Genomic DNA, 23,331 nt, shown 5'->3' on the forward strand with positions numbered 1-23,331 from the left:
CTATCGCCCGGGAGAGCAGCCATCGCTCCCGGCTTTGCAGCCTGAGCTGGTGACACGAAGATATCTTCTTCTTGCTCATCCGAATCAGACAGGAGGGACTCAGGGGTGTCCTCTTCGTCCTCCATGTAGTCTAATTCCAGGACATCCTCCGCGGGCGAGACCATGGTGAGGACTCGCCGGGAGCTCCCGCCTGGTGAGGCGTGGGGCTCCGTTCCCACGTCTCTTGCCGCCACCGGGTCCCGGCCTGACACGGCGTGGGATCCCGGTTCCGCAGCTGCCGCTGTTAGTGAGCCCCAGACCGACACAGTGAAGGGGCTCAGTCTCTGTGGCAGACGCCCCCGTGTCTTGATTGCCAAACGGCGAATCAGTGGACATGAGGGAGTCCTGTTCCAACAAGCTAGCTTGGTGTGCTAGCCGTCGGTGGAGGCTCTTTCGGGTGAAACGGGCACAATGCCCGCACGAGCTGGGGTTGTAGATAGCCTCCTGGGCGTGTTCCAGCCCGAAGCAGGACGAGCAGACCTGGTGTGAGTCTGTGCCTGCTATCTTCAACCCGCAGCCGCATGACCGAGCCTCCGAGTCCCTGACTCCTCTGGTGTGAGGGGGAGAGGCGTCCACCTTGTTTGCCTCGTGGCGTGGAGAGGACCCGCTCGTAACAGGTACGTCGTTGAGAGAAAAGTGTTACCAACCCGTCCTTAATCTGGAGAAAAAGGGACGGTGTGGGTCCTTTGTTCTCAAAGAATATTGACTGGTGTGTCAATATACTTCTAATCCTTTTCTCCTCCGTGAGAGAGAAAAAGAAAAGCGTCCTCGCTACCGTGGTGTCGGTAGTAAGGGGAAGCTAGCTAGCAACAGGTGCGTAGCTAGCTTGAGAAAAATCAAAACCTTACCTTACTTTCCGGGGAAGAGAAGGGCGAGGTCAATTTTAATACTAACTGGCGTTAGTATTACCGTCTTCTTGCGAAGCAGAAGGAGTAGCCGGCGAGCGCCCGTCGACCGAAATGAATATTTGGGTTCAGTCTGTGGACCGTTAAGCTTGTCCGGCTACTGTAGAGATGTGCTCTGAAGCGAGAAGAGGTGTTTGAATGACGCATGCGTTGTGGCGCAAGCTACTTATAGGGGGTGATTCCCTGACGCTGACGTCAAGATCACCAGCCAATCAGGATTGGCGTAATGAGATTGATGCTTCTGTTTGCTCCGCGATGAGGCGCATCCCATAGTGAGACATCAAACGGAGTGTTATGAATGATAACTCAATCATCTATTTAACTGCACACACCATGAGATACACTCTGAAAACATTCGCAGGCTGAGATGTGACCAAATGTGCAACATAGCTTCTAATGCGCACTAATGATCTTCTGAGAAAGTAAGCAAAATCCCAGTTAACCTTTATTTAATACGTTTTCGACAATGAAGTACTCTCTGCAGTGCGGCCACAGTGAGCAGCACGCATTGGCAAACACTGAATCTGAATCTAGACTCATGTGGGAAAAATGTAGCTGACGATCACCTAGGAAACAAGGATGAGGAGGCTGTCTAATTCTTCCATGTGAATTAAGCCCATGGTGACCTCAAACAACGTGCGCGCAAAAAAACAAATAACAAAACTGAATTGAGTGTGCCCGTCTCGCTTGTTTTAACGTTGTCTTCTAAATGAGAACCTCACGATCTGAGGCAATCAAGATGCACTCTGTGTGTGTAAGGTAATACAAATAAATAAATGAAAAGTGCGGAGCGAACAGAGGCAGGAGAGTGCTTCAGTTTAGAGACAAAAAGGTGAGAGAAACACCGTGTTTACTCCTTTTAAAATAACACTGGAACACGCAGTCCCCTGACACTCAAAGGGTTTTCAAGGACAGATATTTGGTTTCCTGTGTGTTCTTTTTCACAAACCAAGCAGGAGGAACTAGTCATGTGTGTTGGCTTCATACCTGCTCCAGTATGGAGTTGATCCTCCCCACCTCACAGTCAATGAGAAAGCGTTTCTCCTGCCGGCGGTCCATCTCCTCGATGATTCGTCTGTACTCAATGGGATCCACAACGTTCCCCACCGACCGGGCTGTCACCTGCCAGTTATTGGCAACAGCTGACTCCATGATGGCCTGGAGGATTGCAAAACCTGGAGGAGCAGAGGGAGAAGAGCTCCATCACACAACTGTCTTCAGCCGGAGAACAGCAGAAGGTAAATGCTGTGCTGAGACTTCAAATGGCTGCGAGGGTATTCTGGCTTTCAACAGCTTTTTATTACAGCTATTAACAAAGTCATGATGCAGCGATTACATATTTATCTGCACAATGAAACCCCCTTGTAAGAAATAAAATGAATGTTTACAGCAGGTAAACAAGGTATTGAAGCAAGTGGTTGCAGAATAATAAGGTCTGATCCGTATCCATGTGGGTGTTATTCAAAGAGACTCTAGACAATAGAATATAGATGGATGGGAGATTGAGTCTGAACAATATGCTCAGATTCTCTTTTTTTGTGAATGTACGTTAATTAAACATCTCTGTCTGAAACAAGCACATTAGAAATAAGAAAGCAGACAAGACAGACAAAGCAGATTCAGGAAAAAAGTCGGATAAGTCCACAGAGAGGTGGATGTACTCACAAAAGATTCAGTTAAAACTGTGGCAGACATAAAGAAAGACGTAATTGACTAACTATTATAACTGGGAACTGGCTGTGTCCCATGTTGCCTGAGCAGCGTGTCACAGAAGGTCACCGCACTTATCTCTCTTTCCTGCGTCACTCAGCAATTCAAAACTGGCTAATTTAAGGCTAGAGTTAACACAAGTAGGGAGCAAAGACACAACAACAGTAAGACATGTAGCACAGGCTCCTGCAGATGAAGTGAAACGGACTGCAAGCAGTTTGAGGCGCACAATTGCCAATGCAGCGCTCACTGTGCCGTGGGCTGAATCAGAAAATGAAAGGAAGAAGCTGAGCTGACGGTAACCTGGCGGAGCAGCGACACTGAAAAGCCACGAAATGCCTGCAGGAATTTGGATGGTTCCACTGATAGCTCACTAAAGGGGTTACAGATACACGGTCAGCAGTCATGATGGGCCACAAAGGCACTTTCTAAATAAGCAGAAATGAGACATCAGGAATGAAGCTGAATGGAAGAGAGACCAAAGAGCTTTCATCTAATACAAGGCTTTTTACATTTTCTATTATTTCCCTTCAAAAGCAGCATACTGGGGTCATTTTTAAACACCTTCAATCATACAGCTTGTTAATTTGATTTGTTAACCTGATGTCACAGTAAACTCAGATATGATAAGCTTCTATTCAGACATTTCATAAATGTGGATGTGTTTTTGGTGCTGTTGTTGAAAGGTTAGGTGAGCTGTCTTATTACTGGGATTTTTCCAGTGAACCACAACCTCCTGCTGAGCTTTCATGAAGCCGATTCAACAACATATCTGTTATGTGAGGACAAACACACACACTGTCACATGTCCTGTCTCTGTACTGAAACAGGTAATAACATCCAACCTTGGGTTGTGGAAAATGTCCTATAATTCTGTCTTGTTACTTCTCCAAAAGGTTAAAAAACATGTGGCCTTTCAGATTTTACCGTGAAAGCACTTTTAACTGCTGCTGTTATCCATTTTAATGATGTTCATTATTATAACACAAATCAACACAAGCTTCAGTTATTCTACAGATGTATCTTCTTTAAATATTGTGAAGATTAAAATGCTTGTTTGTTAAGAACTATAGCTCTGTAAGTAAAAATTGAATGCTGGCATCAATTCAATTCAAAACCTTTATTTATCCAGGTAAAATCCCATTAAGATCAATGATCTCTTTTTCAAGGGAGACCTGCAGCAGTAGGTTCCACAAGAAGACATCAAAATATAAACAACAGAACAACGAAAGGACATCATACAGCAAAATGTACAGGGATTACAACAATACAAAACATGTAGTGATACTAGCTTGGTAATTTTCCATTCTTTTTGCAGACTGTTCCATGTTAGTGGAGCTGCACATCTAAAAGCTTTCTTCCCTAAGACAGTCCTAGCACTTGGCACATTTAATAAAACCACAGCATGCGATCTCAGGCAATAAGTACTTTCAATTCGCAGAGAGATCAGGGAGCAGATATAAGATGGTAGTTTATCCAACATGGCTTTGTAAATGAAAAAGTACCAGTGACTGAGCCTCCGTAGAGTAAGTGATGGCAAAACCGCCTTGGTATACAGGGTACAGTGATGCGTAAGTGCTTTACAATTTGTCAAAAATCTCAGTGCACTGTGATACGCAGCATCTAACTTGCTCAGGTAATTGGCAGGTCCATTCATATATAACAAATCACCATAGTCCAGCACAGGTAAAAAGGTCACAGTGACTAGCCTTTTCCTGGCCTCAAGCGAGAAACAGGACTTATTTCTGTAAAAGAAACCTAGCCTAATCCTCAGCTTTTTAAGCAGGTTATTTACATGAAATTTAAAAGAGAGACAATCATCAAGCCAGATACCCAAGTATTTGTAACAGGTAACCACTTCAAGTTGTATTCCTTGCGTATTTACAATATCTAAAGCAGTCTCCGGTGTATTTTTAGCTTTAGCTTTAGAAAAGAGCATTACCTTGGTTTTATCCACATTTAAAAGAAGCTTAAGCTCAGAGAGCTGAGCCTGAATAATGTTACAAACAGCCTGTAATTTAACAACAGCCTCATTAATCGAGGGACCTGCACAGTACATAACGGTATCGTCCGCATCAAAATGTAAGGTTGCTCCTTTGTCATTTTCACCTAAACTATTAATATAGATAGAGAATAATAGCAGACCTAAAACTGAACCTTGTGGTACACCATTAGTGATGTTTAACCACTCAGAAGACAGCCCATCAAACTGAACACATTGGGACCTTTCAGAGAGGTAGTTCACAAACCACCCCACTGCATGGCTGGATAGGCCAATACTGACCAGCCTCTGCCTCAAAATGCGATCGACGGTATCAAAAGCTTTGTATAGGTCAATAAATAGAGCTGCACAACTCTGCTTATTATCTAAAATACTCGTAATATCATTTACCACTTTCATTGTGGCAGTGATGGTGCTGTGTTGCTTTCTGAAGCCTGACTGATGTTTAGACAGGATGTCATTTGTACATAAAAACTCCTTTACTTGTTCACTCACTAGGCGTTCAAGAACCTTAGCCAGAACTGACAATTTAGAGATGGGTCTATAATTGTTTAATAAGGTGGCCTCCCCTCCTTTTAGTAGTGGCAGGACATACGCTGACTTCCATACTTTTGGGATTTTGTTCGTGCTGAGAGAGAGGTTAAAAAGAGTAGTAGTAGTTCTTTAAAAAGAAAGGTTCTACGTTGTCCGGACCAGCCGGCATTTTAGGATCTAGCTTGGTTAAGACTTCACGAACAACATCAACAGTAAAAGGAGTCAAACTGAAAAGGTTTTCCAGACCACATTGTTCTGTGTCACCGACTGTGGTGTTCACAGAAGCAGAATTAGAAACAGAATGAAACAGAGAGCCACAGGACACAAAATGCTCATTAAAACAATTTAGTATGGTGGCCCTATCCGATATAGTGCCAGATGCTGTGGTAAGGCACGGAGGTAGCTCATTACGGATATCACCGGTGGATATCGATTTTATGGCTTTCCAGAATTTTCTAGGGTTGTTCAGGTTCTTTGTGGTAACTGATAGATAATACTTAGATTTAGCACTTTTGACATGTGAAGTGAATTTATTTCTTAGCTGCCTAAAACGCAGCCATTCTACCTCTGAGCCTGATTTCTTTGCCCAGGCCTTGTTTCTCTCATGCAGGAGACTAGTCAGTTCAGCAGAAAACCAAAAATTGTCTCGTCCCTTCACTCTAAATGTACGCAGGGGTGCATGTCTATCTATAATTTCCATAAAACCAAGATAAAAATAAGACCATGCAGTCTTAACATCAGCACACAAAACGATTTTTCCCCAATCAAACCCAAACAGATCAACAAATACATCAATTCAAATCCATCAAACTTAAAGTGAATGCACACCCATTCAAATCCAGCTCATTGTCTGTTAAAGCTGTGAGAGAAAACGTATAAACTGTATAAACATCATGTAGGAACTAGGGCTGTCAAACGATTACAATTTTTAATCAGATTAATCACAGTTTAAAAATTAATTAATCATGATAGATCACGATTCAAACTATGTCCAAAATATGCCATTTCTTTATGTATATTGTTGTGGGAATGGAAAGATAAATGAAAGAAGGCGGATATATCCATTTAACATACAGTATCTATGTTTATTATAACATTTTTCTGCGTGTCAAAATGAAAGACAACCCGGTCTATCAATCATCAAACCGTGGGGTCTTAATTCATTACGTGTTGATTTTTATCAACGGGGGAGTACTTCAGGAAAGTCGACAGAGGAGGGGCGGCGGCTAGTTGCCACAGAGTGTGAACATTGTGATCAGCTGTTTTAGCGCAGTTCTCCAGTGAAGGGGTGCCCAGTTATGTGCACCCCTGTACTACAGCAAAAGTATTCTCCGTCGGGACTTCCTGCAACAACACCACGCCGTTATCAAAGATGTTCTATTGAGAAGACGATCACTACGTGACTACCGTGGCTACTGAAATCAATCTTACTAACTGCTGTCTGTGCAATTTACTCCGCGCGAGTTGGCAGACTTTATTTTGCTTACTTTAACATCATTTTTCATGGTGGGGCTAAGCCATTTCTTGGTATGGGTGTAGCCCAGAGGCGCGGGAAGGTATTTTGAGTGGGGGTGCTGAGGTGCTGGACTCCAGTGAACACTATTACGGGCACTATAGAGCACGCACAAAATCAATCCCCATACGCAAACACACAGTACACCCGCGACTGTTACAATGAAGGCTCGATAATCAGCTCACGGCATAAAGTGCTTTTTTTTTTACGAGTGGGGAGCGGACCTCACCTCCTCTAGGGGGGTCCGGGGGGATGCTCCCCCGGGAAGATTTGTTTTAAATATTGAAGTTAAAAGCATCAATCTGGTGCACTTTGAGAGCAACATTAAGAGATCTATGGATACATCTCTCAACACCCAGATGAAACACAACTGTAAGCAGATGTTCTTTTTCTTTATGGATATTTTAAATCACTCCCCTTTCAAACTGTATTCTTGTTTTACTGCCATATAGTATTTCATAACTGTTTTTCCTTTATTCTCTTATTTGTTTTATAACTATAATGATCATATGAAGGTGTGCCGCGGAAATAATCTTTTGAATAATTTGTGACCAAACCGTTTGAGACCCACTGAGATAACTTAGACTAAAGTTAACTATCTAAACACTCAGAGTCCTTTAGCTCACCTGAGCCTCTCAGTCTGAGAGGAGAGCTCCTCCAGCTTGTTGTGGAACAAACAGCTCCTTGTGTCCGTTAGTGCGGCTAGCTAACCAGATGCTAACAACACGGTCCCTGCTGCTGGCACCGGTCCCTCTCTCTCTCTCTCTCTCTCTCTCTCTCTCTCTCTCTCTCTCTCTCTCTCTCTCTCTCTCTCTCTCTCTCTCTCTCTCTCTCTCTCTCTCTCTCTCACACACACACACACACACACACACACACACACACACACACACACACACACACACACACACACACACACACACACACACACACACACACACACACACAGAGGGTTTGAATGACACAAGCACACTTTTATTTCCATGCAACTCTCTGATTGGTCTGGTGTCTTGCCTCTGTTGCATTCACTGAACACGGGAAATTACAGTCCTGCCGTCCTCTCGAGTGTCATGATGAGGTTCACGTAAAACACTGTTAATGTATTATATTATTGAGGTAGAATTGTCCGGTGCTACAGAAAAAACATTCGGGGCAGGCCAAAATATTATTTTACCAACAATGTGGAATTTATTGGCTACATATTACACAGATTATGCACAATGGGAGCAGCAATAACATCAAATAATAATTCAGACAGGGGAGCTCCGCACCCCCGACCTGCCGCTAGGGGGTGCTGCAGCGCCCTCAGCACCCCCCTTCCCGCGCCCATGGTGTAGCCTACCCCAGCCATACCCTGGCGCTGCCACTGGTGGCACGTATGGGTCGGGCCATTCTGCACATGCGTTAAATGCGTTAAATATTTTAACGCAATTAATTCAAAAAATGTATTACCGCCGTTAACGCGATAATTTTGACAGCACTAGTAGGAACACAAACAGCCGTTAAAAAGGTAACACCTTATCAAGCAGAACAATTATCAACAACACAAAAACAGCATAATAAATAACAGCTCCCAGGACAGATAATGACAACCTCCATCAGACATTTGCATATTTCCATTATCTGAAGTACAGTGAACAAAATATGTTGAGTGGCAGTGACAAAGCATGGTGATGGGAGCTTTTTACTTGGGTCATAACTAAGGGACAAACAAGAAAATGTTTTAGCACAGCCAACACACTGACTGGACTAAATGAGCTGAGCAAAGAGGCGTCACATGCTGCGTTACCCTTTACTCTCAGAGCAGGGATAAAACTGCTGATTACCTTAAATAGGGGATATTAATACTGCTGCTGAGTAAGCCGATGCAAAATGTGTTTATGTAAATACAAGTCAGATACAGAGCCTCTCTACGCAAAGCTTTCATTACAGGGGCTGAATGGAAGCTGTTTTAGTGCTCTGAGTCCCAGTGCAGTGCTGCCAGCCTCCCTGCAGCACAGACCAGACTGCTCTTAACTATCATGGCTGCTGAAGCTGTTATATCACCTCCTGCATGTTCGCTTTATTAGGTTATGCACAGAAGTCAGTGCCCATTAATACTTTAGGCAGCGTTTGGGAGGGTTACACAGGAATGCATGCATTATTTGTGATGGTACGGGTATAATAAACCCCCAGTGAGGCTGAAACATGCCCTTTTAATATTAAAGTTCCTCATTTCCTGAATTATTGAATTGTTATTGCTATTAGACCTGAATTCTAAAGTTACTCTTCACCTAAGACTGCTGCAGTATTTTTTGCTTCACTTGGATGTTTGACCTTCACTGTGCAAAATGATGTATGTGCAGAGTTTCAAACTAGAAGGCTGTTTAGACATTCATCGGCTGAAGGAGGGAAGTTTCTATGCTGATCTTGAATCTAAGAATTGTACATACGAGCATGACTTTGTGACACCGCATCGAGTATAGATGCCGATCACGCCCCCACTTACACAAGTTTAATTTGAAGACATGAAACCACCAGTGCACAAACACTGACTTTTTGTTCAGTAAAGTAAGGGATATTTTGTGTCCAGCCATTACACTTTTGAAATGAATAAGATTTGCATATTTATAGATAGAGGGCAAAGTTATTTTGTGAAAAATAACCCTCACATTATAATTCAAAGCACAATGTCTGGAAAGGATCTAAAGAGTTTCTTGAAAAGTTTTAAATGATTGCAGAAACCAAATTACGGACACTGTGTGTTTTACACTGTGTATCCCATTAGCAGTCAGTTAAGCCTCAGATTACTAGCAGCTTCCTGTACAGCCACATAATCCTCAGCACCTATAAACAGACGTTGATGTGTAAAATTGCTGGAGATCTCCTTAAAGAGGGATCAGTTGTAAAAAGTGGACCAATGATCCATTGGTCTATCTATTAAGTCTGTTTTGGTTTCACAGTTAAAGCCCTGCCTCTGTGTATCGAGAGGCTGGGCCATGAATGTACTTGCAGAAGTTTTTCTTTACTAGTTAGAATTGTAGTGGTTGAAAATGTTGAAAGATGAATAAAAAAGGGTGGTATATTCATGAATGTACGTCAAACGATAATTAAGCAACATGCAACAGAACACGGCAGATACGTTTCCTGAAACTAGTCAGTCAAATCCCAATAGTGTTAACCTGTTGTTTAGGGTTCATCTTGAAAAGCTCCCTCCTTGGCCATAATCCATAATCCTGTGTTCACTTCCTGCTATTGGGTTGGAATATCTTCTCACAATTAAACCGCATTGGGGCTTGCCAAGAAACATCGTTTTGTCCAAACAGTAGTGCGGTTATTGCGTTTAACTGCGCAAATATATTTCACCACAGAGTTCAGAGTTTTGAATAAAAGGACTTCATGTTTTGTGAAAGTTTCCATAGACATGTGTTGAACATCTATGTGCTGTGCAAATTACCCACAGTGAAACAAAGACACTCACCATGCCAGGCAGTGCTGACCTGTACTTCTAACATTCTGCATAATTTATTAATTTCTTTCTTCAATCGTCCATTCACAACAACAACAAAACTTATTTTCTTAGACATCCACTGGTGACCGGCCCTGATGGACATGTGAGCTGACATGTTCCGGATAGAGCTCCTAAGTATTCAGAGCACAGCGACTCGGCTGACATGTTTGCCCTCCATTCCCCTGCTCGTGACCTTCACAGTGAAGTGCTCCGCAGACAGCACTCAGATCAGGTATGGCCTTTAAAGACAAGTGGCCCTCGCTGGGCGCCACGGCATTAGCCACTCAGGAGTCTAAGATGTGTGTTGGCATGTCTGATACTGAGGGAGGTTAAGGCATTCAAAACGTGTGTTAGTGAGACTGCATTGTTTAAGTGCACAATGAAGAGTCTGATCGTGGATAAGAAGTTGCCGGGCCGACAGCAGACCGGATCAGTTATCATCCAGACTTTATCAGGCAGAAACATGTTCAGCTCGAAATGATCAAAACAAGAATCAAGCACAGTGTATCTCTGAGGGAAAGTGAAAAAGGAGAAGCGAGTGTCAGCTCGCCTCCCAGTACCCTGAGATATAGTGCTGAACAGCATGAGCTGGGATATGCATGGCATTTTAAAACATGTTAGAAGCTGCTTCAGAAAAAAGGATTTTGAGGGATTTAGAAACGTTCCTCCTGAGAGTTTTATCTTTACTCCTTTTCTGTCAGTAAACTAAGCTGGATATGTTGGATTTTCACATTTGTATGAGCTTGGAAGTGTTAAGCTATTCAGTTTGCTTACAATGCAAGACATGTAAACATATAAGCTTGAAGTCCAAAGTGAAGTGAAGGACTTTTCTGAAAGTGACATTTATTTGACTTCAATAAGCACAAATGTGAAATCTGAATGTCAAAGGACGTGGAAGGTGACATGTTGAATATTAACACTGGAGTGGTTTGTCATTCTTTTGATCCAAGAGTCTTGGTTGACTTTGTAAACAGATGGCACGTTTTACAACAGCCAGCAGGCAGGACGACCATCAAGGGTATTTTACAGAGTCAATTATTCTGCACTGTCCTGAAAAATAATACATATTCAAAATCGGGAGCATATTGTCACAGGGCTATATATAGCAGGGGGAAATGATTTCATTTCTCATACAAGTAAAATGTTTTACAAAGACAGCCTTGATGTCAGGCAGAACATGAATCACTCGAGTGCTGTGTAGCGCCGGAATGGAAGTACATTTGTCAAGGGTCCAAAACAACAACTTCAAATGAATGCTAATGTTGCAGTGGGTCTACTGGATGTGCAAATAGGCAACTGTTTGCTCGCAAGTGTATCTGTCAGGTTGCTTAGAAGTTCTTCTGTCATCAATAGCCATCAATTGATGCTTCCCTACAGCTGCTGTAATCAGTATAAGGGATCACACGAGTACTTTTCATGTGAAAGAGGTCACTAATCTGACTCAGCTCTATAGATATTTTAGTGTATTTCAGCTCATTGTTTTGGTTTTCCAAAACCCTCTATGGCTCACTCTTTCAGCTATTGCACTTTTATTTTTAGCCAGCAGGCAGCTCTTTAAGCTAAAAGAATAATAAAGCTCAAAACCAACTGTAAACTACCTTTGTAGCATCACATGGCATAAATATAAAGTTAGCAACCAGCTAGCAAACATGACAGAGTATGCGGCTGCTAACGAGCCAGATATATTTTCCTAAAAGTTTTGTAGCACCACAAAGAGTTAAAAAATAATTAATATCAGCTATCAGCAGGTGACCCAAATCATGACTGTAATAGTCATATTAATACATTATTATAATAAATGCTAATGTGACTGCGAAATGTGTAAAAAGGCAACTGTTCGCTAGCAAGGTTATCAGATCAATTACAAAGTATAGATATAGATAACAAATATTGCAAGTAAAAAAGAAGTCAGGCTGTATTAAGAGTAAAGAACTAATTCAAAAACAAGGACATGTTTAAATAATTGGACTTTTTTTTAATCTAATCTAATGTTTCTTGATAGTTAACAAAGTTAGTTGGTAGCACAGTAAGTAGCAGAGAAACACACACACTTGCACAGGTACACACACACACACACACACACACACACACACACACACACACACACACACACACACACACACACACACACACACACACACACACACACACACACACACACACACACCACACACACACACACGCATGCATGCATTTCCTGGAGACTTATTCTAACCTTAACCATAACCAACACATGCCTAACCCTTAACCTTAACCTTACCCTAACCAAGTCTTCACCCTAAAATGAATAATTCCCCTCATGGGGACCTCCATTTTGTCCCCATAAGGGAGGCGAGTCCCCACACGTAGGGGTGGGCGATATGCCGATATATATCGTCGTGACGATATTAGGTCTCCACGATATGCTTTTTCAGAGATATCGTATCTATCGTGATAAAATTGAAAAAAAAATTGATATGTGAGTGTGTCTTATGTGAAGCCAGTGCTTCACCTGTTCAAAGAACACCTCTTAAAAGCGGATGATGACGACACTGACCTCTCAGGAGAAATGAAGATGACCATTCTCAACTACCTCACTGACAAATACAAGGATCCCAAAACTGATGAACTGCTGGATATGGCTTCACTTGTTGATCCAAGGTTAAAAAGAAAGTACATTGACAGTGACAACTTAGAGAAGATACAAGCCAGAGCTGTGTCTGAGCTTGAGTCCTTGCTGACTGTCACTGTACAAGCACAGTGTCCCGCAGCATCTTCATCTACCTCCACATCACAGAGCCTTGAGGCAGAAGCAAACCAGGGCCCCCACAAAAAGAAAGCTAAGAAAACACTGGCCAGCTTTTTGAAGACCTCTGCTGAAACTGCAGCTGGCACATCTGCTTCTCCATCCCTAAAAGAAGCAATAGAGGCAGAATTGAAGTTCAAACCGGAGAGACGTGATGTAAGAATTACATATTTATTGTTTACACGTCATATGAATGAAATGATTGCCATGATAATACAACAGGAGAATGTAATGGTGTTTGGCGATTAGGCCCCGGTTTGCAGGATAATCATTCAGGAGGGAAAGCACCGCTCCGATGAAATCGGTGGTGGTGCTGAGTAGGTGAGACCGGTCTGAAGAAGGAAGGTTTAGCTTTGTTCTGGAGGAGACTGGAGGCGAGAGGGGTGGAGGCGGGTTGCGGTCATCTGCAAATGACAACTGACAGGGAGGAAGAGCAGGCATTTAAGGAATTTAGCATGTGCCGCTATTGGCTGCTGAGGGGTGACGCCCTCATATTTAATGAGGGGGGAAGGGAGCCATAGAGTGACGTGTAAGTGACTCGTGTTAGGTCTTCCTTATTGAACTTGCGCTAAGCTTCAATCAATCAATCAATCAATGTTTATTTATATAGCCCAATATCACAAATGTTACATTTGTCTCAGTGGTCTTCACAGTGTGTACAGAATATCAGTATGACAATACGACACCCTCTGTCCTTAGACCCTCACATCGTACAAGGAAAAACTTCCAAAGAAAACCCAGTTTAAAGGGAAAAATGGGAGAAACCTCAGGGAGAGCAACAGAGGAGGGATCCCTCTCCCAGGACGGACAGACGTGCAATAGATGCCGTGCTGTAATAAGCTTCATTCCTACCTGTCCGTACCAAATACAGACAGTGAAATGGATCCTCTGGAATGGTGGCAAAACCATGATGGAAACTTTCCAAGGGTTAGCCAATTAGCTAGAAAGTATCTCTGCATTCCGGCAACTAGTGCTCCCTCAGAGAGAGTGTTCAGCACTGGTGGCAATATTGTCACATGCCAAGGGGCAACTCTCAAGTCAGAGAAAGTTGACAAACTAATTTTCCTGGCAAAAAATCTGTGATTGTGTTCTGTCATACAATAAGGAAAGTAAAACAAGTTTTTAAAAAAAGAAAACTATACAATGTGAAGACATGCTCTAAAGCTGTCTAGTCAGGATTCAGACAGTATTGCACTTTATTTATTGTCTTGTTTGATTCTGTTGGCTTATATTTTATTTGATCAATAAGGTATTTATATAGTTTTTCCCTTCAGTTATGCTAAAGTCTTTTATTGCACTTCAAGTCTAAAGTTTACATTTTAATTGTTTGGCACTGACTTTTCCTCATTGATGTTTTATGTTTTACTTAGTTATGTGTTACCCTCCTTTTCATGTTTATTGATGTTCACTGCTAGTGCTACCTCAGAAAGTTCATTTTTATACTGAGAAACTGTGCCTTGAAGCCATATCAAAATGTTGAATTGTTCATTCAGGGATTCATTTCAGAAATAAAACCAGCTTGAAATGCTATTTTGGTCTGTCACTCCTTTTTGTTTTAGTTTCTGTTACCTTGTAGGTGCTTGTACTGTTAAGTAACTTGAAAAATAACCATAATAACCGACATGAAAAAATATCGTGATATATATCGTCTACGTTAGATACTGCTTGAAAAATATCGTGATAATATATTTTTCAATATCGCCCACCCCTACCCACACGTGACTGTGTAAACAGATTTAGGTCCCCCACAAGTATAGTAATGCTAGGCCACACACACACACACACACACACACACACACACACACACACCACACACACCACACTACACACACACCACACACACACACACACACACACACACACACACACACACACACACACACACACCACACACACACACACACACACACACACCACACACACACACACACATATACACGCGCACACTTACAAACAAACCTGTAGGCAAAGAACAAAAGAGAAAGAAAAAGCTTTGAGTTATTGCGACATCTGTTTTCTCTGCGGTTCTTTCTGCACCAGCACTCAACTGGACAGATTGTTCTTTCATCAGCCCACAACTGAAATCAGTTTTAACTGGCTGCTACTCACGGAGAAAAAGAGACGACAATTGTTCTGCTGAAGAGATAAGAGCTGACATGAACCAGACCTGCGACATGTTTAATATCATGCAAATGAACGTGACATTTGCGGTATGAGAGTCAAGCAGAGGGGCAAACTGTCGCTGTAATGTACTGGCCAAAATAATTTCCAGAAATCCGGCACAGAGCAACACAAATATATGCTGTCTCCAAAAAGTTTTCCTTTTTAAGCCACCAGACCATACAATGGAAGAGCCATTTAGGCACATTATTTTATGGTAATGAATTATGGTTTTGTGAGCCAATTGAATATTCTTTAATTTAACTTAAATTAGCTGAACAACTATGAATTATTATTTGACTGTTTTGTAACGTGTTATCTTGCTTATGGACAGCTCTAGTTTACGTTTTGTTATTATTTATACAAAGCAATCGTAGGAGCGTGCTCAGGTATAAATGACGCTGCCAGCATGACACAGCAGGAAGTCTAGAGAGGAAGTTGGAAAAAGTTTTTGACCGCACACATCCGTAAGACCGAGGGATCTTGTTTGTTTATTTGTTTAAATACCGTGCAAATGTTGCACGTCGGCAGTGGGCCGCCAGCTGATCTATTGAACCTCTCAATAAAGCACCTGAATGGAACGAGCAAGTATCTGATTTCTTGAATACGTATATGCGAGTCAATACTCGAACTCGCCTCCTCGACTAAGTGACCTTTGAACATTAATTTTCTTTTGGACAATTGGCCACTACATTATGCTCCATACAGCATTTATGACCACGTCTACAAACACAAAACACACTTTACTTTGAAGTTTTTCCAAAAAATGCACCAAAAGCAGAATTGTGCTGAATATATGAGCTTAGTAGCTTACACAGCTCCACTGCCCAGGAGATAAGTGTGTTCTCCTCTGATAGGGTGTTCTCTGCAGCTCAGATGATTGCTCGCATAGCGGTACTGCTAACAGGTTGAGCTGTGAAAGTAATAATATTGTAGGTAACTCAAACCCATGAATATCATCTTGGAAAAAAGAATCTTGATGGCATATTGAGAGGGCTGGGCGATATGGAGAAAATAAAACATCACAACATTTGTCATCAAATATATTATTAATATATTATATTCATATTTTGTGGATATTTTAGGGTTGAATATTGGTTCTGTCAAAAATAATTGTTTAGATTTTTGCCAAATAATCATTAGTAATGTGGAGATAATGGCTACATCTGTCACAGCTAATAATAGAACTGCTAAAAGAGTTCAGAAAATGACACCCATTTATAAACCATGAAAAAACACATACAATGTTACAATATCCAAATGTTACGCTATGTCAATACAATATCAATATATTACCCAGCACTACATATTACTTTTCCTTCACTTGACTGAAAATGTACTACAGCTTACTTTCTAAATCCTGAAGGACAAATATTTGATCGAATATAGAATAAAACAAGATTGATTTCCTCTGTAGGAGATAGAGTTAGGAGCAGCGTCTCACATGGCGTGGAGAGAGTCTCCACTGTGACTCAGGCGTCCTTCCCCCTCCCTGCAGAAGGTGACCTCTTTAAAAATGCTCTTACAGCCGTTTGAACCTGCTCCGTCGTCATGGGACGCCTAAAGCTCAGCGCGACTCCAAAGGTGGGCTCAGACAAAGAACTTACTTCAGAAGAATCTATAAAAAATCTCATATCTTATATACAGCTGCACAAAGAGGACTGCTTCAGTTGGCAATGCTTACTGAGCCGGCAATATAAAAAGGATTAAAGCTGCCAAATGACAGTAAAAGGCCACATTTGAATACAATTAGCCTAACTACGCCTACTCCCAGCGCAGACCAATGCAGATAACAGCTCCCTCTTCCAAATGAGCTGAACTGCACAGAGCCCTGCACACCACACTCCTGCTGCCAAACCCCGATCAGAGATAATCAAACAGATCATTTCTTATCTAATGACAGCTGCACCGAATGTTGAGCCTTCCTCATTGTGTTTCCTATCATCTTTTGGTTTGCTTTTCACACATTTCATTAGGTCATTTGTATACTTTTGTTGCAAGATGATTAATATTGTGAAATACAAACAGCCAGACTAAACACACATATTTATATTTGAAACACATACGAAGAAATGCCTGCTTGAGCCCATCAGTTAAAGCTGCACTAACAGCCTGTTGTTTTTTTAGATCCCCTCTGTAAAAATAAATGAAACAGATTCCAGTCTCAAGATAAAATGGTGCTTTCTCCTGGGCAGAAGAGAGAAAGCGCATCACATCAATCTGCTTCATAATGCAAAAACACTGCGGTTGTAATGGCCTTGTGTTGTTCTGAAAGCAAGTGTCCTGAAATAGATGAGAGATGTTTGAGCAACACTGAGCGAGGAGCCGGAGTATAAACACAGCAGTGCCTATAAAGCAGAGGGGCGCTATAGTCACCTGGTTTCTTTTACGGCCAAGTGCTGAGGTTACAGCGGATTAGATATGACAAGCTGGATCCAACAGCAGAGGGGGGGGGGGGGGGGGCTCGAAGTAGAAAGCATTGGGTGCATCTGACAGCATGTCTGACAGTGCATGGCCCCATGTGGCATTTGCTGTTTTCTGAGGCAGGAGAGGCACAAAAGCTTTGCTGACTCCTCCGTTCCTTCCCTCACTCCTCGTCTCCACACAGATTCATTTTCTTTTCTATTCATTTGAAGATGTCTTTCTCTCTGCGAGCAGCTGAGTCGACACTGTTGAGCTGAGAGGAAAATCTTTGCTCAAGCCTAAATAAACCTCATGCTACTGAACTGCTCACCCCTGCATTCTCATTGAGCTGACATGAGGGTGATTACTTTTTAAATGAGAGCAGGAATCATCTTACAGGTCACTCATCAATGTTTAAATAAAAATAAAGTGGCAGCATAATGAGTAGAGAGGTGACAGGGGTAACAGGAAGAGCATTGATTGTTTGTTGTCAATAGTAACAGATATTGCAAATATGATTGATTAAGCTTTAGGTTGCTTATTGACAATATTTCAAGATGTCTCAGGTCTGACATTATTACACTGAACAAAAATATAAATGCAACACTTTTTGCTCCCATTTTTCATGAGATGAACTCAAAGATCTAAAACATTTTCTATATACACAACATAACCATTTCTCTCAAATATTGTTCACAAATCTGAAAAGATCTGTGATAGTGAGCACTTCTCCTTTGCCGAGATAATCCATCCCACATCACAGGTGTGGCATATCAAGATGCTGATTAGACAGCATGATTATTGCACAGGTGTGCCTTAGGCTGGCCACAATAAAAGGCCACTCTAAAATGTTTAGTTTTATCACACAGCACAATGCCACAGATGTCGCAAGTTTTGAGGGAGCGTGCGATTGGCATGCTGACAGCAGGAATGTCCACCAGAGCTGTTGCCCTGAATTGAATGTTCATTTCTCTACCATAAGCCGTCTCCAAAGGCGTTTCAGAGAATTTGGCAGTACATCCAACCGGCCTCACAACCGCAGACCACGTGTAACCACACCAGCCCAGGACCTCCACATCCAGCATGTTCACCTCCAAGATGGTCTGAGACCAGCCACTCAGACAGCTGCTGCAACAATCGGTTTGCATGCGGTTTGCATGCTCGTCGTCCTCATCGGGGTCTCAACCTGAATCCGGTTCGTCGTCGTAACCGACTTGAGTGGGCAAATGCTCACATTCGATGGCGTCTGGCACGTTGGAGAGGTGTTCTCTTCACGGATGAATCCCGGTTTTCACTGTTCAGGGCAGATGGCAGACAGCGTGTGTGGCGTCGTGTGGGTGAGCGGTTTTCTGATGTCAATGTTGTGAATCGAGTGGCCCATGATGGTGGTGGGGTTATGGTATGGGCAGGCGTATGTTATGGACAACGAACACAGGTGCATTTTATTGATGGCATTGTGAATGCACAGAGATACCGTGACGAGATCCTGAGGCTCATTGTTGTGCCATTCATCCACGACCATCACCTCATGTTGCAGCATGATAATGCACGGCCCCATGTTGCAAGGATCTGTACACAATTCCTGGAGGCTGAAAACATCCCAGTTCTTGCATTGCCAGCATACTCACCGGACATGTCACCCATTGAGCATGTTTGAGATGCTCTGGATCGGCGTATACGACAGCGTGTTCCAGTTCCTGCCAATATCCAGCAACTTGGCACAGCCATTGAAGAGGAGTGGACCAACATTCCACAGGCCACAATCAACAACCTGATCAACTCTATGCGAAGGAGATGTGTTGCACTGCGTGAGGCAAATGGTGGTCACACCAGATACTGACTGGTTTTCGGACCCCCCCAGACCCCCCCAATAAAGCAAAAATACATGTTTCAGAGTGGCCTTTTATTGTGGCCAGCCTAAGGCACACCTGTGCAATAATCATGCTGTCTAATCAGCATCTTGATATGCCACACCTGTGAGGTGGGATGGATTATCTCGGCAAAGGAGAAGTGCTCACTATCACAGATTTGTGAACAATATTTGAGAGAAATGGTTATTTTGTGTATATAGAAAATGTTTTAGATCTTTGAGTTCATCTCATGAAAAATGGGAGCAAAAACAAAAGTGTTGCATTTATATTTTTGTTCAGTGTATGTATCCCTCCGTAACAAGCATGTTGGGTGAAAACAATCGTTTATACTGTACCTCCAATGATCAATCAAGTATTCAATACTTTTATATTATTCCAAAGATTCTGCGGTAAGGATTTGCAGATATATAACGCTGGACTACCCTTCATACCACCTCCCCATACATCAAGGTGAAGGGAAAGTAGCTTTCGGCCATTATGTGAAGATGATAAATTGAAACTAAATTAGGTCGACGTAAATAGGATTGGAAAATGTAACAACACATTCTGTGAGACAAAATATACATGTCAAGTATGTATACAAATTATACAGGGATAGCAGGGCTGCTTCAGGCAATATATTTAAGTAATAGGGATTTTCTTTACTGATGTTGCACTTGTGATATGATTCGCAATGGTAAAGGGAATTAACATTTTTTATAAAATATACACAATATTTTAATATGATTATCGTGGTAAGAAGAACCATACCGAACGAGTGTTTTTGATGAAGTCTGTATGATACTGTTTATAGGCTGGGACTTAATTAGCTTAATTCCGATATTTTCACAGATTTGAAATATAGCGCTTAATGTGTTTTTGACATTTAACTTTTGCGATTTCAATAACATTTCCATTAATTGTGCTGCCCTAGTTAAAGCTATCTGATTTTTTGATTAAGTACTCATACACACTAAAGGCATACAAAGCTGTGAGGGATGTAGGAACTGTCCAAGGTTCTGAAACAGTGATCTGTTAACCTGTCAAGCCCTGAGCCTGTTTTTCAGGTCTCAGGCTCGAAAATGACATTCCCAGAACAAATGACTATAACTTCACTTCTAAAAGGGGTAAAATAATAAACTTTGTTCTCAAAGCAATGATACACCTGTGAGTTGGATGTAGAAGAGTCAGAATCAATATAAATGTTTTTATTTTAAAGTAAATTCAGATTGAAGATAGTAAAAAAATGTAAATGATAGTGTACGTCCAAAAAAAGAATTACTTATAGTGAAAACCACCCTTGAATGATGGGATGGTAGATTAAAAGCTTTAGGAATCCAAACTATAACATATAATAAGTACCCTGTATCAAGATTGATGCAAAACAAGTGACATTCAACCATTTAGAGAGATTTAGAAAGAAAAGGTGTATTTGCCGTTTCTCTGGAACACATTGGTCGATGTTGGTGATTGACATCTCTTTTGAACTGTTAGAGCCAATAGAATCGAGGGGGAAGTTCCACATACACACACGTTACCATTGAGGAGTGACAGTGACGCGCACGCAGTCGAAAGCTATGTTACGCTCTGAAAACTGAAACCTAGGCTCAAACAAGTAAATATGACGATGGATTATCAGGAATCATTTCAAAGTGACACAGACACATTGGATTAACCATTGGATTAACCTTCAGCAGCGTTTTTATCGTTTTGATGCCATTGAACACACATTTTGATCAGAAACAGAAAAAGGTAAGATATTTCTCCCGTGTTTGCTCCGTGTTTGCTCCGTAAAGCTCCATGTTGTGATGTCTGTGTTTGCTTCCCCTGTCACGAGTTCTGACCGCTCAGTGATGACACTTATATTTCTGGAATCTGTGCAATCTCAGCTTGCTAATCGATATCTTGTTTGTGCAGATCCGATATGTGATAAGGGTATTTATACCTAGAGTTCTGTGCTAAGTGTGTTAGCATTTTTTCGCTCAGAGCTCATTTAGTCGCTTCTTGTGAGACTTGTGTTTTGTTTCGGTAAAGATGGTTCGTATCGTCAGTTAGCTGAGTTTCTTACCGTTAAGTGGGTATGACACCTTCATAGGTTTTTAAATTTTAAGAAGCCCTGAGACACAGTTTTGTGAAGAAAAAAAACATGGGCGGGGGCCTCCGGGTTGAACAGGTTAAATGCAATGAGTGCTTTTTTACAATGTGTGGTTGCTTTTAAGATATAACATCATGTAACACTTATGCATTAAATGTCAAATACAACTACACTTATGTCACATATTTTGTTGAGTTGTGTACTTATACTTATCCCAAATGTTTTCAAAAAATGTTTAAGATAAACCTGTCATTTTAGTCAAGGTAATTGTTCATTTGATTTGGTCGATGGCGATGTATCTCCTTTGAGGTTGTCTGCAAAATCTGTGATAAACTGCATTTCATCTTACTTCAAGCCACATTTCTATGATACACTATTACGATTAGGTATCTTTTAAACTCTTTTACAGGCTGCAGGATTGTAGTCTTTGTTCGTCTGGATCTTATCAGAGGGACAAACTGAGCAATTGTTAGCAGCAGCAGAAAACGTTCAGAGAAAAATTGACTTTTAATGTGAAACTGCTTTATTCAGTGTTTTCCCCCTGCTTTAAACACCAGGTCTAGTTGTTGCATAGAGATAAAGATGTCTACAGATATTCCACTTCTGTTGAAATCCATCTGAATACCTCTATCTTTATGGGATATTTGCCAATTTTCGACGAACTTCTACACATTCGGAGTGTCACCGCAGTGTTTATCAAAGCATGCATCGTAGAGTATTGACTCTGTTCACATGGATTGAGCTGGTTTAGCAGAGTTACCCTGAGTACAGTTACTCCCATTTCCTAGCAAAGGACAGAGATTTACAATGGGAAGTTATGCAATGTTTTTTTGAAGGTTGCTGTAGTTACAGAAGTGTGTTACATTCTCTGCGGCCAATCTGTTCAGTTGGAAAGATGTGTTTTTAATGTTTGAAAGGGAAGAATGTCAATAACAATGTTCTGTGTTTATTCAACTATCACAAGCCTGTCACTTACAAACTGCCCAATGCCAAGAAATACAAGCAATATATCTAATTCATTCTGCCTTCCGAGAAAGGAAAAAGGTATATTATTTGGCATAAATAATGTACATACATGCTAAAGAGACAATGGGCTTGATACTGCAGTATGGAGCAGGGTCTGCAGCTTGCATGTCATTTGATGATGTTTCAAGCTACACTGCCTCTGTATGCGTGGATGTGCACGGATCAATTGGTGCCATTTTGGGCGTCTGGCAAAGCGGAGCTAGATAACAGAGGAGGTTTGCTTCATGCACAAACACTACAGCAAACGCCTCAGCTGTATCTTCTCGCTGAATGCACAGCGCTCTTTGAGGTCTGAACCAATGACGTCGCAGCGCACACACACACACTCACAGCATCCAAAAGGCATTTTCCAAACACAATCCACTCGCAGCAATCAACTAAAAGCTATCTTATTCCCACAGATAATCTTAACTACATTCAACACTGAGTCAGAGAGGAGCCGAATAGACGCGCTCTACTTAAGAAAGCCACAGAAGAAAAGCACTGTGGTGGTATATCACATTTTCTTAAAGTCCTGTGTGTAACCTTGAGAAGAGTTGTTATTTATAGTGCCACACTCGTGCATTCCCATCTGCATCTCTAGTATTTTCTTCAGATCCCTTTGAAACCCATTTCACACAAATGTACCTTCCAGTCACTGCTTGGCTGTTCTGTTGAATGTGTACCTTAGATGTGCTCTGCTTTGCTCTTTCTATGTTCTCCATGAGGCATAATAGAGTCCTTGAACACGGGGGGATAACAGCTCCCTTGAAGCAGAGGAGTTTGATTGATAAAGCTGTGCCACAGGCAGGACCAATATTAGAGCCTGGGAGGAAAACAATG

General features: G+C 41.7%; 1 protein-coding gene across 3 annotated transcripts in view; it reads right to left on the reverse strand.

The window, feature by feature from the left end:
• Positions 1 to 23,331, reverse strand: part of LOC117458409 (glutamate receptor 3-like) — a 102,607-nt gene that overhangs the window by 55,567 nt on the left and 23,709 nt on the right. For all 3 annotated transcript variants that reach the window (XM_034098857.2, XM_034098856.2, XM_034098859.2), the window contains exon 4: positions 1,932 to 2,119. In XM_034098857.2, the coding sequence (XP_033954748.1) occupies positions 1,932 to 2,119 (188 nt within the window). The remainder of the gene's footprint in view (positions 1 to 1,931; positions 2,120 to 23,331) is intronic.

The sequence above is a fragment of the Pseudochaenichthys georgianus genome, chromosome 14, assembly GCF_902827115.2.
Source record: "Pseudochaenichthys georgianus chromosome 14, fPseGeo1.2, whole genome shotgun sequence".
NCBI lineage: Eukaryota > Metazoa > Chordata > Actinopteri > Perciformes > Channichthyidae > Pseudochaenichthys > Pseudochaenichthys georgianus.